The sequence below is a fragment of the Cryptococcus neoformans genome, chromosome 1 (assembly GCF_000149385.1).
Source record: "Cryptococcus neoformans var. neoformans B-3501A chromosome 1, whole genome shotgun sequence".
Lineage (NCBI taxonomy): Eukaryota > Fungi > Basidiomycota > Tremellomycetes > Tremellales > Cryptococcaceae > Cryptococcus > Cryptococcus deneoformans.
Genome location: NC_009177.1, coordinates 1,543,533 through 1,557,074, shown reverse-complemented (window position 1 = coordinate 1,557,074; position 13,542 = coordinate 1,543,533). Strand labels below are relative to the sequence as shown.

The window sequence follows — 13,542 nt, the reverse complement described above, 5'->3', positions numbered from 1 at the left end:
CGAGTGGATGGCCAAGTGCCCCGACGACAGTTGCAGCCAAGTTGACGCGACCACACTGGACTGGTTTTGCATAGCTCAGCACAATTATGACGCCGACACTAAAAAGTGGCCTACTGAGATTTTGACCGAGTCACTTAACCGTCAATGGACATTCAGGCTCCCCACGGACCTTCCCTCTGGTAAGCATATCCTATCTCTGCTTACTGACACCCATGCTTACTTACTTGCACAGGCGCATATCTCGTTCGACACGAGCTCATCGCCCTTCACAACAGTACAGGGCCCACCCCCGATCTTGTGTCATCCCCTCAGCATTATCCTATCGGTATCGAGATCATTCTTGAATCTTCCGGCACCACGCTCCCTACTCTAACTTGCAAGTTCCCTGGCTGTTTCTCTTACGACGACTATGAGTGGCACCACAACATCTGGGAAGACGAGTGGCAGGGCCTGTTGATTAACTGGGAATTTCCTGGCATCGCCGTTTACCCTGGTGGTTACACGTGAGTCCTGAACAGCTCCGAATGAAAGACAGGCTAATCGCCCATGTAGAACTGGCGTGGTCAATGGGGCATCTGCTGCCGCCAAGAGCGGAATGCCTTCCTCCTCTTCCTCGTCATCTGTTGCGCCTTCCGATGCGTCAGACTCTACTTCCTCGGGTGCCCTCGCTGTTAGCATTTCCGCTACAAGTTCTCCATCTTCCAATGTCAGCGTTAGCTCTGCTGTTGCCACCGGTAGGCCTTTTGGTATGCACTGTGTATCAAACCATTGCTAACAAGTACCACAGGCAAAAAAACTTGCAAGCGCAAGAAGCGTAGCAACATCGCTGGTCAGAAACGTCACATCCGTCGCTCCAGAGTTGCTCACTTCGACAGACATTGAGCCCTGACTCTGTACTATCTCGATCTCTCGTGTCTTACCTGCGGGGCCATTATACCATCCTCCTTACTTTGCTTATAGCCTTGTTCAAACGTTCCTTAACGCGTTGTCGCTGGACGATAGCGTGCTGGCTGGGGTCATTCTTTACTTTGGAGGCGCTGGCTTCTTAATACCAATGACATATGTATTTCTGGGCAATTTTATGTCATCATATGTCGTTGTTCAATGTCCGAAGACTTTGTTGATGATGGTACATACAGTAGAGCCTTGAATGTGAGGCTGATATCGCAAAAAATGTCGTAGAAATTATCAGGGTCGCTCAATCTCTTCCGGCTCGACGCGACGACACGTCGCAGCATAATTCTTGCCAGATCTGTTTCAATCTCTCATTTTTCCCCAACAGTCTGCGCCTATCTCTCTTCTGTCTCTCCCCTCCGCTCCTCGGCGGCACATCCTAAAGCCCGCATCCATCACCGATATGCCCCCCCAGTCTTTCCCCTTAACCGTCGCCCCTCAGACGCAGCGGCTTGCCATTCGTGTAGCTCTCGCAATCTTGGGTCTTTTCATCCTCAGGGCGCTTTTCTCATCATCCAACTCACCTGAAGAAATCCAGTCCCATGGTGTTTTAGAGCGTGTATACTCGACGGACAAGTACCTGGACGTATCGAAATACCAGTTCTTACAGTCCAGATTGGGCAGAGATGACCGCACGTCGATGCTTGATGAAGAGGTCAAAGAAGGGATGTTGGACTTTTGGAACAGGTACCAAAAGCCCTTCATCACCGGGAAAAGCTCAGCCCACCTTGATACTCAAGTGATGCGGTCAGTCATTGACGAACTGCTTCAGTTCCACGGATGGGTAGCTTCAGCCTGTCCCACCCTGGTCAGACCATTTGGTCAAAACACAAGGGAAGATCGGTATGAAGATCTTGCAGCTAAGGATCATCTGTACTATATTGCGATTGTCATTCACTCCGCCGATCATTTCCTAGTGGACCAGCTTGCCATTATTGTCCAACTCGCGCGCCGTCTTGGTACTCGAAATATATTTGTGTCAATGCTTGACCACGCCTCTACGGACTCTACCCCTACTCTCTCTGACCTCTGCGAAGCTGTCATGACTATTCTTGGCATTGCCTTCCGCATCAGGCGTGTACCTCCCATGACGGTGGACCCTTCTGCCGCATACTACCCTCTTGAAGAAGCTGAAGCAAGGAATTTGGCTCTCGAGCCCTTGCATGAGCTCTGGAAGAAGAGAAGCATCAAGTTCCACAGAGTCATCTGGTTGAAAGGTTTCACCTGCCCTAATGACGTGTTAGAGAGCTTGAGGGTCAGTCAACTCAACAATGCCGCCATGGTCTGTGGTATGGATTGGGCGGAGCACAATGGCTTCTTCATCTTCTCAGACCGGTAAGTATCAAACCCCCCGTCCAACAAATCCGGAATGTAGCTGATTGCCATGTAGATGGAGAACTAGAGACATTGAGGGAAATCTCTTCCGGGCAGCCAAATCTAATTCCAAGCCCGAGGCCGGTCCTCCAAGAGACAAAGCTGGTACCGAACGATTCTCCCACCACCTCCCGTTCCAAAGTTTCTGTTGTGAATCTGGTACCCACATAGTGGATCCCGAGCAATCCTATTACCGCAACATCCATTATCGTGCTTCTTCATCTGCCCACAATATCTCTATTGCGCAAGAAACTCCTAAATGGGACCCTGAAATGTCCTGCATGGACTCCACACAGATGTGGTTCTGCCGAGACTTGTGGACCGATGCAGCAAAGGGCGGCTTGAAGGATGGTAGCAAACGAAAGGGCCACAAATACAGCGGTCACAAGAGGGCTGTGATCCCTCCCCACGCTGAGAAGATCGAGAAACGTGAAGCTCAGCCTGATGCTGAACCTGAACCTGAGCCTATCGCCTCACCTGGAGAGGATGAGGATTCTGGTACCGATCTTGACGCTATGAACGAAGAGGCCTCAAATAACGCTCCTGAACCTCTCACGCCTCAGGAACTTCCTGCGTCTGCGTTCCTTGTCCCCAACTCTGCTTTCACTCCCGCCCGGATCCTTATTAATCCCCGATGTATTACCACTTATGGTGGTGTTTCCCACACTCAATTGGCTTTCGACTTGTTTGGTGGCCCCCATGAGGATGAATCGGCTCATGAGGGTGGAAACTACATTTTGGAAGATTGGGCAGGCCCCCCTGATAGCTTTGTGTGTCAAGAAATGAGGACAACTGGTGGAAGGACAGCGCCAAAGAGCCAGAGAAGAGTAGGCTTTTTGTTGCAAAACGAGGTAAGCAGTCTTTGTATCCAATTGGCACCCCGCTGATGAATGCAGGTTGGGATCTAGGGGGGCCTCTACGAACAGGTTTTTATTGGTTTTTTCTCTTTGTCCTTGTTAGATTTCAGACTCATCCATCCCCTATGCATGGCTGTTATTAGCTATATTTAGTGACAGAGTCGTCCGGAATGGTCTTGGCGTCAGAATGCGTTACAATCTGCAGCAACCCGAAGAGCGATAAGTTTTAATTAAGTCTTTATATTCTCAAGACATAGATTCGATCTTGCTAGATTGCTACTCTAGATTTCAATTCTTCTTCAACTGATCCATTAAACACCTATTTACTTCCTCAACGAGATCCCCCAACAGATTCCATAGTCTGATATAGCATCAGTAGGAATTAAAGCATTGTATTCCAATACCAACCAACAACTCACGAATTCACTAGCAACGGCGCCATCCAGGATTCCCAGCTCTTCTTCAGTAAATCCAAGCCGGGGAACTAAAAACCACCTCAGCGGGACAAGTAGCATGATAATAACGGGAAAACCAATTGCTGCAATGGTCTGTAATGCGGCTGTTAGAGAACATGTTCATCTATCGACGAGATGCACTTGATCACTCACTTGTGTGATAGCGAATGTAGCGCCAAAACCTATCAGTTCAATCACGGTAAATATTATTATTCTACTTTTCCGTACGCGACGCAAGGGCTCTGAAGGTGACGTTGCGCGTCGATCCCGCACCAGATACAGCATTTTAGCAGTCACTCCGGAAGACAGGAGAGCGTCGGAGCCCATATACCACTAATATGTTTTCAGTAAGAGCAGGATATACGCAAAACTACACTTACGAATAGGCCAGCTAAGACGCCTTTTGGGATAAGTCCCAAAACGTGTTCGAAAGGCTTGGTCATGAGAATAAGGCCTACACATTGTCAGTTTCCCCCCGAGGCACCTGGATGTAATGAAACCTACAGAGGCATCCTTGAGCCAGATTAGATACCCGTTGCTCGACCACGGCCACAGGAATTTCTCTTCTCTTATCCATTTTCCGCTCGTTAATCCCATTGCTCATACGCCTTTGTCTTGTCGATTGACCATCATATCCTCTGGCATTGTTGTTTTTCACTCCGCCACCTTCCATATTATCAAGCTGGACAGCCTGGTTCCCTTCTTCTCCAGTCTGGAGAGTAACAACGGAAGACGCACTAGAGGCGTCCTCGTAGCCCATAATGACTAATGAAGCTGTATGCAGGGGCGCTTGAGGAATTAGACCTACAGGCAGCAGCTCATTATCCAGGAAAAGCAGTTCTCGAATAAAACTTGACTCACCGTTAGGAGCAGGAATACCAAGTAATCCTGCAATGAAAGTCGTGATACCGAGTATGAAGAAGTCCCAATGGAATGCCGCAGGTTTCTTCAAAGGATATTCTGAACCTTGTGCAATCAATGACTGATACGACATATATCAGCACTGTACAAGAAGGATGGCGACACTCACCGATACATTTGCGTCGAAATAGAACAGAATAAAGAGCACTAGACCGAACGGAAATGCGACACCGACCCACTTCCCCTCCAACTGCCAAAAGCGTACTAGCCAGGCTCTTTCTCCAGCGGGCTTAAATGATGAAGCAGTCGTGGGCAAAGTCATGCCATCTTCCAAGACGTATCTGCCGCAAATGTCCGTTCAATAAGTATGGACATGAGAAGATCAAGGGCGATAAAAGACGTACTGATCAAATCTCCCCCAGTACGCTAGACCTGTAATGGCTATGATTGTGATTGGCATCCCATAATCTGCGCAGAACCTCCGAAATTGCTTATTGACGTAGCCGGACCTAGCGAGAGCGTTGAAGTAATGAGGTAGAACGAGTGTTATAAGGGCAAGGCTGTAAGTTGCTCCTTAGCGTTGCATAGCTGTGAAAGGTATTGGTAGCTCACATAATGCCGAGAAAAGCACTCGTTGTTGAGGTTTGTCTAAATTGGCGTGTTACGACTTGGATTCCATATTGCACATAGACGGCAGATACATAAAATCCGAATGTTTCGCAGGAGAATTTCGTGACATACTTGAGACCCTGAACAGCTGCATCCTTCCAGATCAGTTCCATGAGACTTTAGACAGCGATGCTCATACCATTAAGGATGGCAGCAACCCAGTGAAAGATGGCAGCCCAGAGATAAACCCATCCAACGAAGTGAAGATAATTGGGCCCATCTGTTTTGTTCCTTTCAAATATGTCATATATGGTCTTGTTGAAGACTGTGATGGGACCAGTGACCCCAGAGATCAGTAGTGGTTGACCCCCAAAAAACGACGCCATAAACGCCGCCATAAACTACAAGGTCCCAAATCCCTGTGTCAGCAAGATTACAAGGCCAGGCGACGGAGAAATTCTTACAGATGCGAGCAATACTTCTTGGACGCCATACTGTCCAGTTGTTTCCTATTAGGGATGTGATGGATTCCGGTGAGCATAATTTGCAGCTTCAACAGGCTGTCGTTTGGCCTTACAATGAGATCTAGTGAAAATGCCAGACCTGGCAGAACCTAATGAGGTTGTTAGATAGACTTCTGAAATCTTAAAGAAGCCGACCTATATACATTTGCAAAGAAAATGAACTGTGGATACTAATCAACTTATTTCATAGCTAGCACATATCATCCTTACCCAGGTAGAAGGTATGACCCTATAATTCCAAGCATCGACCCAATCACTCCAATACCAGGGCAACCGATTGACAACATCTTTGCGCATACCCCTACCGATATTCCATATCCACGACCGCTTCGTCCCAGTGCTGTCAAAGCCTTCGTATGAGCGCCTAAATTCATCAGGAGAAGTGGGATACGACTGTGACGGATGGAGTAGCGTTAGAGGAGGCTCTGGGGGATTGGGAGGGGGCACAGGGCGGGGACGAGTTGTTGTTCTCGACAGAGTCGGGGAGAGGGGGGGATGAGAACGAGGGGATATCTGCGAATGTCTGCGAGTCGGAGACATTATGCGACTGATGGAGCTTTGGTGGCAAGAAAATGGATGAATAACATCTGTTTGTTATTCCTTCCACTGTGATAATTGTACATAAAAATTGACTGTTAACTCGTACTGTTTTCACCGATGATGATACTTTCGCCCGCCCTGCCGTTGTTTTTTTGTATTCCGGCGTCGGTCAACACCGACATGATTAAAAAAAAATCGAATCGCCAAGAACCCGATTGATTCAACAGAAGATCAGACAAACTTTCTATCACGAACGGAGACCGGCTGTATAACTAATAATATCCATAATAGCTGCATGAACATATGTGGAAGGACTGTCTCGCTTAACAATAGCAACTCTTAAGACATTATTACATTGTATGTCATTAGAGGAAGAAGGATACCCCGCCAGCCGCCGGAACAACCAGCAACTAGCGAGTCAGTGATGAGAAGAAGAAAGCCCGAAGGCAGTAGTAAGACACTGGCATTATGCTTGAAGGCTGAAGACAGACAGAAAGGGAAAGGTCCACTAATTGTTTTCAGTAGACAAAAGATACCAGGAATTCATCGTTTCCTTTACAGACTTTATAGTTTAGCAAAACAAATATGCAATCATCACAATGGACTAACCATATCCCTCACGATTCCCTACTGAGTACAAACTTGTATTAGACAAAAAGGATCAAGCAATGTCAACCTTGCCATGGCCCCTCTGCTTTGCGAACTCTTCTTGTATAACCTTGTCCGCGTCAGGTGCTTCAATTGGATATTTCTTCACAAGCCAGAACATGACCTGAGAGAGCACTACGATGAGTGCCATGAATATAGTAGTAGCAGAGAAACCAGGGATGTATCGGGGCTTGTCGCTAGAAGGCCACAGGAAGACTCCATAGATTGAAGCGCTATTACCCAGCGCATTGACGAGGGCGATGGCGACACCACGCTTTTCGGCGGGATGTGATAAGATGTTTGGTACCCATGTTAAAATCTTCGCACAGTTAGCGCTGGCTTATATTGCCAAGTTTGAACTCACGAGAGGTGGGAGCGCGTACACACAGCCAAATGCCAAAATAAGGAAAACATATTGCACCATGTGCTGGGTGACACAAGTCACAACGATAAAGAAGACAGTACCCATTGAAGCCGCAATGGTGATAAATAGGGGTTTTGCCCTGAAATAATCGGCTCCCCAGCAGAAGACAAGGATGAAAAGGCTAGAAACAGGTCCTTTGTTCAGTCTGCTTGCCTTTTTATTTGAAGCGAAAGAAAAACCTACAAGGCGCACGCATAGAGAGGAATAGTTCGGTACTGGCCAAGGTATCCGGTCCAGCCGACTGTCATGAGAGTTATTAATCTGAACGACACCGATAAGAATTATGGTTCTACTTACGGGCACCAATGAGTGTAGGAACGAAGTATTGGATTGTCTGTGCACCTGTACAAAGCATATACAGGGCTGTAAACATCCAGGTCCTCCAGTCCACGACAGCCATTTTCAAAGCGTCCCAATGTCCGACATGTCCTTGAGCACCTGCAGTGTTGCCCAGGCCATCGTGAGCAAGTCGCTGTGCTGCTAGCACACGCTCGTCTGGTGACAGGAATCTGGTGGTGGAAGGCCAGTCAGGCATGATGAACCAAGTAAAGAAACCAAGGAATGAAGAACCGCAACCTTCAATAATCTATGATGATTGATTAGCAGATACTTTTGCTGCCGCATAATTCCACTAACGAAGAGCCATTGCCAACCTCTCAGTCCTCGAGCTCCGTCGAGATTCTCCGTCTAATATACAAAATAAGCGATGTAACAGATGTTGGTACATATGTACTCACAATGACACCGGCTAAAAGGCCAGAAAAAGCACCAGATATAGCCGTAGCGGTATAATAGAGGGAGTATCGACTGGCAAGCTCGTAGCGTTTGTACCAGCTATTGAATCGTCAGCCGATCGGCTACTAGGAAATCCTCACAATCTTCACTTACGAAGACAAGTAGAAGGCCACACCAGGGGCAAAACCAGCCTCGACTACACCAAGGGCGAAACGAACTCCGGCAAGCTGGCTGTAGTTCTTTGTGGCAGCCATGCAAGCGGCAATGCCACCCCAAAGAATACAAAGACCACTAAGATAGAGTGATGGACGAACTCGCGCGATAAAAAGGTTTGAGGGAATCTCAAATAACACGTAGGAGATAAAGAAGACCTGCCATGGCTGTCAGTTTACTGTCTTCTTGTTCTGGTAACAGGATATAAAGACCTACGAGGAGGACAATAGAGTACTGCTGGGAGGTTAAATTGAAATCCTCTTCCAGCCCACCAGTTTTGGCATTTCTGTTGGACCTGATTAGGGAACATTCGCCTTTTGGCCGTAATTTGCCATCACTTACCCTACATTGGCCCTATCAAGGTAAGAGAGGGTATATAGACCCCAAATCGTAGGAATGATTCTCTTGTCAATCTTCCTCAAAAGTTTCTTCTCTGCCTCCGACCCTGGCACATACTGTGCGGCAAGCTCAATTGTAGCAGCCTTCTCGTTGTCGATACCGGCTTCGTTCTCGTGCCATTCGTCATCTCTCTTGATGTCTGTTGCCGTCAAATGATCGTTGGTGGACATGACGACCGGCCGTGGGACTTGATTGGAAGTACAGATATTAGATATTAAATACCAGAAATCTGGGGAAGACTCGAAATTCGAAGAGTGTAGAAGAGCGATGAGAAGAGGCGAGGGCTTTGGAAGACATTCTTTCCTTTTCTCTTATACTCTTATACTCCTGAAACAAGCTCTTTCACCAGTCATTGTTACGGCTTTGCTCGCTGTTCCCTGTTTGATTTTTCCTCCATCTATTATGATTAGCCAAACGTTTATTGCCCCGGATTTCCCCAGATGGCCCCCCAGTATACGCCCCCCGGGGTAATCTGTGGAGTCCGAAGACCATCAGAGGGTTCGGAGTTATAACCGGGGTAATCAGGAACAGTTCTTGGCGGGCAGTAGCGAAGCGGTTACGCGTATACCGGTAATAAAGTATCTACTAAATAGTGCGTGAGGACTGAGCATGATGGTGTGGGCGGGTATGTAGACAAGCATATCGCGCATTATGATACATAGGATAGAGACGGATACCAGACTGTACGGCACAAAAAGACAGGAACTAATCTTGAGTTCTGACCCGCCGCTCCAGGAATCATGATCCAGGCCATTCAGTCAGGTTTGCTTTTCTTCTTTGTTGCTCTTCTTTCTCCTCCTTCGCTTTCGGCCCTTGTGGGCTCTGAGCCTTGAGTGAGCTGATACATGCTATATGCTGTATCGTACTTGTATTTTGTATTCTGTTGCGCAGCTGATGTTTGCTTGCCACCATGGTTTTTCCCTCCTTTCCTCCTTTTCTTTCATCGCTATTATTATTATCTTCCTCGAGGTGTGGTAATCTACTAATAAATAACTCTAAAACCCTAAACGATAAATAAATGATTTTATTAATTAGCTCCTTTCCTTCTGTTTACTTGTTCCTCCTGAATAAATACGCACTTCGGACATTCTCAAGTTGATATGATGATCGGCTATAACTGAAATAGAATGTCATAATGTGCGGCAGCGATTTTTTATATACCGTTTCAGAGGAGGAACAAGTAAACAGAAGGAAAGGAGCTAATAAATGATGATTTGATGCTCAAGTTATAATCGCAGTAGTATGGAACAGCCAGCATCATGCAGCACGTATCCATCATAATAGTTATATTAGTAACGCTGTAAATTCGTTTCCAATTTATTTATGTTTTCTCTCTTATCTTTTTTTGGGACAGTTGAACTCAGTTGACCAGAAGACCCACCGATGATTCAGGAGACAGGAGGAATAGGAAGACGAGAATGGATTATGTATATTTAAAAATCATTTTTATTGAGCCGGCGGACTGGTCAATCAACACGACGGGGGACGGGTGAAGACGGGTGATGAGGTCTCGGACGGAGTAAAAAGTCGCCTCTTTATTAGAGGTGAATAAACTCTCCCCTGGGTTTATAACCACGTGTTTATTATTCCGGGCAGCTGACTTGCGTACGAAATTTCTGGAAGAGGCTTCCGCCTGCAGCCGGCAGAAGAAGATGCCAGATGTCAGATGCCGGATGCGACAAATACGTAATATGGTGGAGCAGATGCCAGGTGACTTGGCCGACGTCCGTCGAGGGGCTTGTGTGAAGCCTACCAAATGCCAAAACCATGATGCCAAACGCACACAAAATGCAACAACGAAAGAAATAGTTCTTACGTAAGCTTACAGCTTGAAATGAGAAGAGGCTCCCGAATCCCGATTGACCTGGGGTCCTAGGAAGTCTAATTTATCCCGATCTCAAGCTCGTCGTGAGACTCTACGTCATATGAACTGGTAACTCCGTTGAGGAAGAAGATATTTAATCTTTAGGTTCTTAGTTACGTGTTCTGGATAAATACGTAAAACCAACCTCTCGATGCATATATCAATCAACTTTTCCACTGCTTCACATCATCTTTTTGCATGTATAAGTCGACCGTAACTATACTCCATCCTGACACCTTCTGCGTCACACCTTCGGGATACACCAGCCTAACAGCAAGATCCTATCTTCTCTTCTCTTTCTAGCAGCATCACTGCAGCAAAGGGCAAGGCCCCAATCAGCTCTTCACTCCAACCGGCTGACTTCACTGGCCATTACGCAATATAATTTGCATCCCACTGGGCCCATTAAGGATGCGTAGGTGTATCTCGTGCTGTGGATGCACCGCATTTGTGGTCTTCTCCAATTAGAAGACCTTATTAATTGACGAAAGATACTTGAGTTCGAGTGGCTCGCGCTGCTTGTATCCAAGCATTGTCAAATTACGCGAATGGCAGATATATGGTGTCTCGCAAATAATATGTTTACATCAAGGTTATGCTGTACTTCTTTACAAGACTTCCTATCCTATGCTAACAGATTTTGACTAACCCTTCAAAATGACAAGTATTTTTACCAGTTTTTGATTTGATAGATTACTTTCTGCTTGAATGACATCGACTTGTATTGTTGCTCTTCTTCCGTTTCTTCATTCAGATCGTGGAACTCTCGAGCACCAGTAGTAAGGTCCATCTCCCACATCTTGACCGCCTTAGTTTTTCGGATCACTAGATAGATTCGTCAAGGACTAACTATCGTTACCTATCCTCAGCACTTACCCTTGAAACCAATATAAGCAAAGACATAGATCGGGATACCGATGTAATTGGTGATGAATGACTTGTAGTCCCAAGGCATAAAGCCGTCAAAGCCCTTGAAGAAGCAAACGAGACAGGTAAGAAATAAGGAGCAGTAGGTGAAGTATGGCTGAAAAGGAGACTTGTAAGGAAGAGAGTCTCGTGAGATGCCTTGAGCTTTCATTCCGCGCATGAAGGCAACGTGGGAAGAGAGGATGGAGATCTAAAGAACGTCAATTCCGTATCTTTCCATGCTATCTAGCCACTCTTACCCAAGTAAGTCCACCAAAGATTGTGACAGAGTTGACAAAGTAATTGAATACAGAAAGCGCATCGCTGCTGGCAACAAGATACGCCAAACCCATGAACATGGCGGTAAAAATGAAAGCTACCCAGGGGACACCTCGGCTAGTACACTTGGTAAAAATGCGGGGCATACTTCCGTCCTTGGCCATACCGTAGAGTGTTCGAGAGGCAATGTACTGATCAGAGTTGGCGGCGGAGATGGTGAAAATCAAGATGCTGTGACTGGGCGTGGGTAATGTCTCGAGAAGATGGGCAGGAAAACTTACCAAGCGTTTATTATAGCGGGCAGAACCTTGATACCCGCAGACTCAATAGCGACAACGAAAGGAGATGCGCTAGCACCACCCGAGGTACCCTTCTTCGCAGCTTGGGCAAGCAAAGGCGAGGAAGAATCAACGATCATACCGACTAGGAGTGAGGAGAGGACATAGAAGAAAATGATACGGAGAAAAGTTTTACGAATAGCAGAGGGGACAGTTTTTCGTGGGTTCTAAGCGTACAATCAGCTGCCATTTTGCAAGAACAGATTCGAGGGACTGTTTACCTTTGCCTCGCCAACAGTGACACCAATCAATTCGGTACCTATGTACGCAAAAAGCGCCAACACCAAAGCATTCACAAATCCCAGAAACTTTCCCAAATCACCCGTCGCCTTGTACGCTTTAAATGCCCTCCCGTGCTCCCAGTACCTAAATCCGATCCTTTCTTGTCCTGGCACTCCTCCAAGGTCAATTATGAGTGCCAACAAGATCAAGCCAGTGAGCGTGATGATCTTGGTGAAGGATAACCAAAACTCAATCTCGCCAAACCACTTGACACCGAGACAGTTGATGGCAATGACGAATACGATAAAAATAGTTACCCAGGCGGCGCCGTTGATGGAGTCATTCCAATAACGGATGACGAGGGAACCAGCGACAATCTGGTTAGGGGAAATGATAAGGTACTGGAAGTTTTCTAGTCAGTTGCGACGATCTGCGTAGTACGAACGAGATCAACAAACTTTACAAAGATAGACAAGGGCAGTACAAAAGCCGAAAGCGGGATCGACACATCGAGTGGCGTGACCAGCAAAACCCTTTTTAGATGGATACTTTGTTGACATTTCACCTAGGGCCATCTAGCAACGAATCAGCACTGTAAGTCGAAAGATAGCACTCAGGACGCCCAAAACGCACCATCACGCCACAGCAGACTGTACCCATGACCACATACGAGATGAATAAGCTGGCTGGGCCTGACCTGGCAAGACTCGTGCCGGATCCAATAACCAAACCCGTCCCTACCCTTTGGTAAGCCACCTCTTCTCTCGGGCATGGCTTCGGTTGATCACTCACCAATGGCACCCCCGAGGGCAATCATTGACAGTTGTCGAGGTGACAAAGCCCTATGAGTCTCCTCTTCTCTTGGAATGACATTCTCACTTCCATCGTTGGGGTAGACAATCGCTTCGCCTTGGTAGACGTGAGGCCCAGAGTCCTTCTCCGCTGATGACTTCTCATAGGGCAACGAACAATCGGCGCGCTCGATACTCATGCCTTGATACTTGTAATTGCGAATATAAAGTGATGGCAGAAATGGGGCAGAAAAATTGACGAGTCTTCATTCCCCTTTTCTGCGGCAGAAAAGGGCTTTTGCTCTATACTTTATTTTCCAACATTTTGCGTTGGCGAGCTGGCTACCTGCTGACCATGGCTTATAATTTCGCGGGGCCAGATCTGACCGCTCAGGAAAGGAAGACCAACAGCAATTATCATTACAACCCATGTACCTGATTCCAGGAAGAGGTTTAAAGTAAAATAGCGTGAACAATAGTTTCGACACGTCGGTATTCCCGCCGGCTGGTGAGCGCACGCTGGGTAAAAGTCCACTATAAACATGTCAC

The 13,542-nt window shown here is 46.9% G+C and overlaps 5 protein-coding genes across 5 annotated transcripts in view; 2 read left to right on the top strand and 3 right to left on the bottom strand.

Moving 5' to 3' along the window:
- CNBA5650 (hypothetical protein) overlaps positions 1-882 on the top strand; it is a gene marked incomplete at both ends in the record, with an annotated part of 1,444 nt that extends 562 nt beyond the window's left edge. The window contains 4 exons of the mRNA XM_772775.1: positions 1-179; positions 233-503; positions 553-734; positions 788-882. The exon at positions 1-179 is cut by the window's left edge and continues 8 nt beyond it. Coding sequence (XP_777868.1) covers positions 1-179; positions 233-503; positions 553-734; positions 788-882 — 727 coding nt within the window. The remainder of the gene's footprint in view (positions 180-232; positions 504-552; positions 735-787) is intronic.
- Positions 883-1,357: 475 nt separating this feature from the next.
- Positions 1,358-3,236, top strand: CNBA5640 (hypothetical protein; the record flags this gene model as incomplete). The annotated part of the gene is made up of 3 exons (XM_772774.1): positions 1,358-2,289; positions 2,345-3,179; positions 3,225-3,236. 3 exons carry the CDS (start codon positions 1,358-1,360, stop codon positions 3,234-3,236), a joined length of 1,779 nt encoding a protein of 592 aa, XP_777867.1.
- Positions 3,237-3,516: 280 nt separating this feature from the next.
- On the bottom strand, positions 3,517-6,174 carry CNBA5630 (hypothetical protein; the record flags this gene model as incomplete). Its single annotated transcript, XM_772773.1, has 14 exons — positions 3,517-3,546; positions 3,605-3,733; positions 3,794-3,973; positions 4,021-4,094; positions 4,145-4,444; positions 4,502-4,622; positions 4,671-4,842; positions 4,906-5,061; positions 5,114-5,258; positions 5,310-5,511; positions 5,575-5,619; positions 5,688-5,723; positions 5,778-5,795; positions 5,845-6,174. 14 exons carry the CDS (start codon positions 6,172-6,174, stop codon positions 3,517-3,519), a joined length of 1,938 nt encoding a protein of 645 aa, XP_777866.1.
- Positions 6,175-6,835: 661 nt separating this feature from the next.
- CNBA5620 (hypothetical protein) lies at positions 6,836-8,763 on the bottom strand (the record flags this gene model as incomplete). Its single annotated transcript, XM_772772.1, has 9 exons — positions 6,836-7,141; positions 7,187-7,367; positions 7,430-7,487; positions 7,544-7,832; positions 7,883-7,933; positions 7,984-8,080; positions 8,135-8,352; positions 8,411-8,480; positions 8,537-8,763. The coding sequence occupies 9 exons, from the start codon at positions 8,761-8,763 to the stop codon at positions 6,836-6,838; spliced, it is 1,497 nt and encodes a 498-aa protein (XP_777865.1).
- A 2,364-nt stretch (positions 8,764-11,127) lies between these two features.
- On the bottom strand, positions 11,128-13,193 carry CNBA5610 (hypothetical protein; the record flags this gene model as incomplete). Its single annotated transcript, XM_772771.1, has 8 exons — positions 11,128-11,282; positions 11,334-11,574; positions 11,624-11,873; positions 11,924-12,147; positions 12,202-12,603; positions 12,661-12,777; positions 12,836-12,939; positions 12,995-13,193. 8 exons carry the CDS (start codon positions 13,191-13,193, stop codon positions 11,128-11,130), a joined length of 1,692 nt encoding a protein of 563 aa, XP_777864.1.
- Between the last annotated feature and the right edge of the window lie 349 nt (positions 13,194-13,542).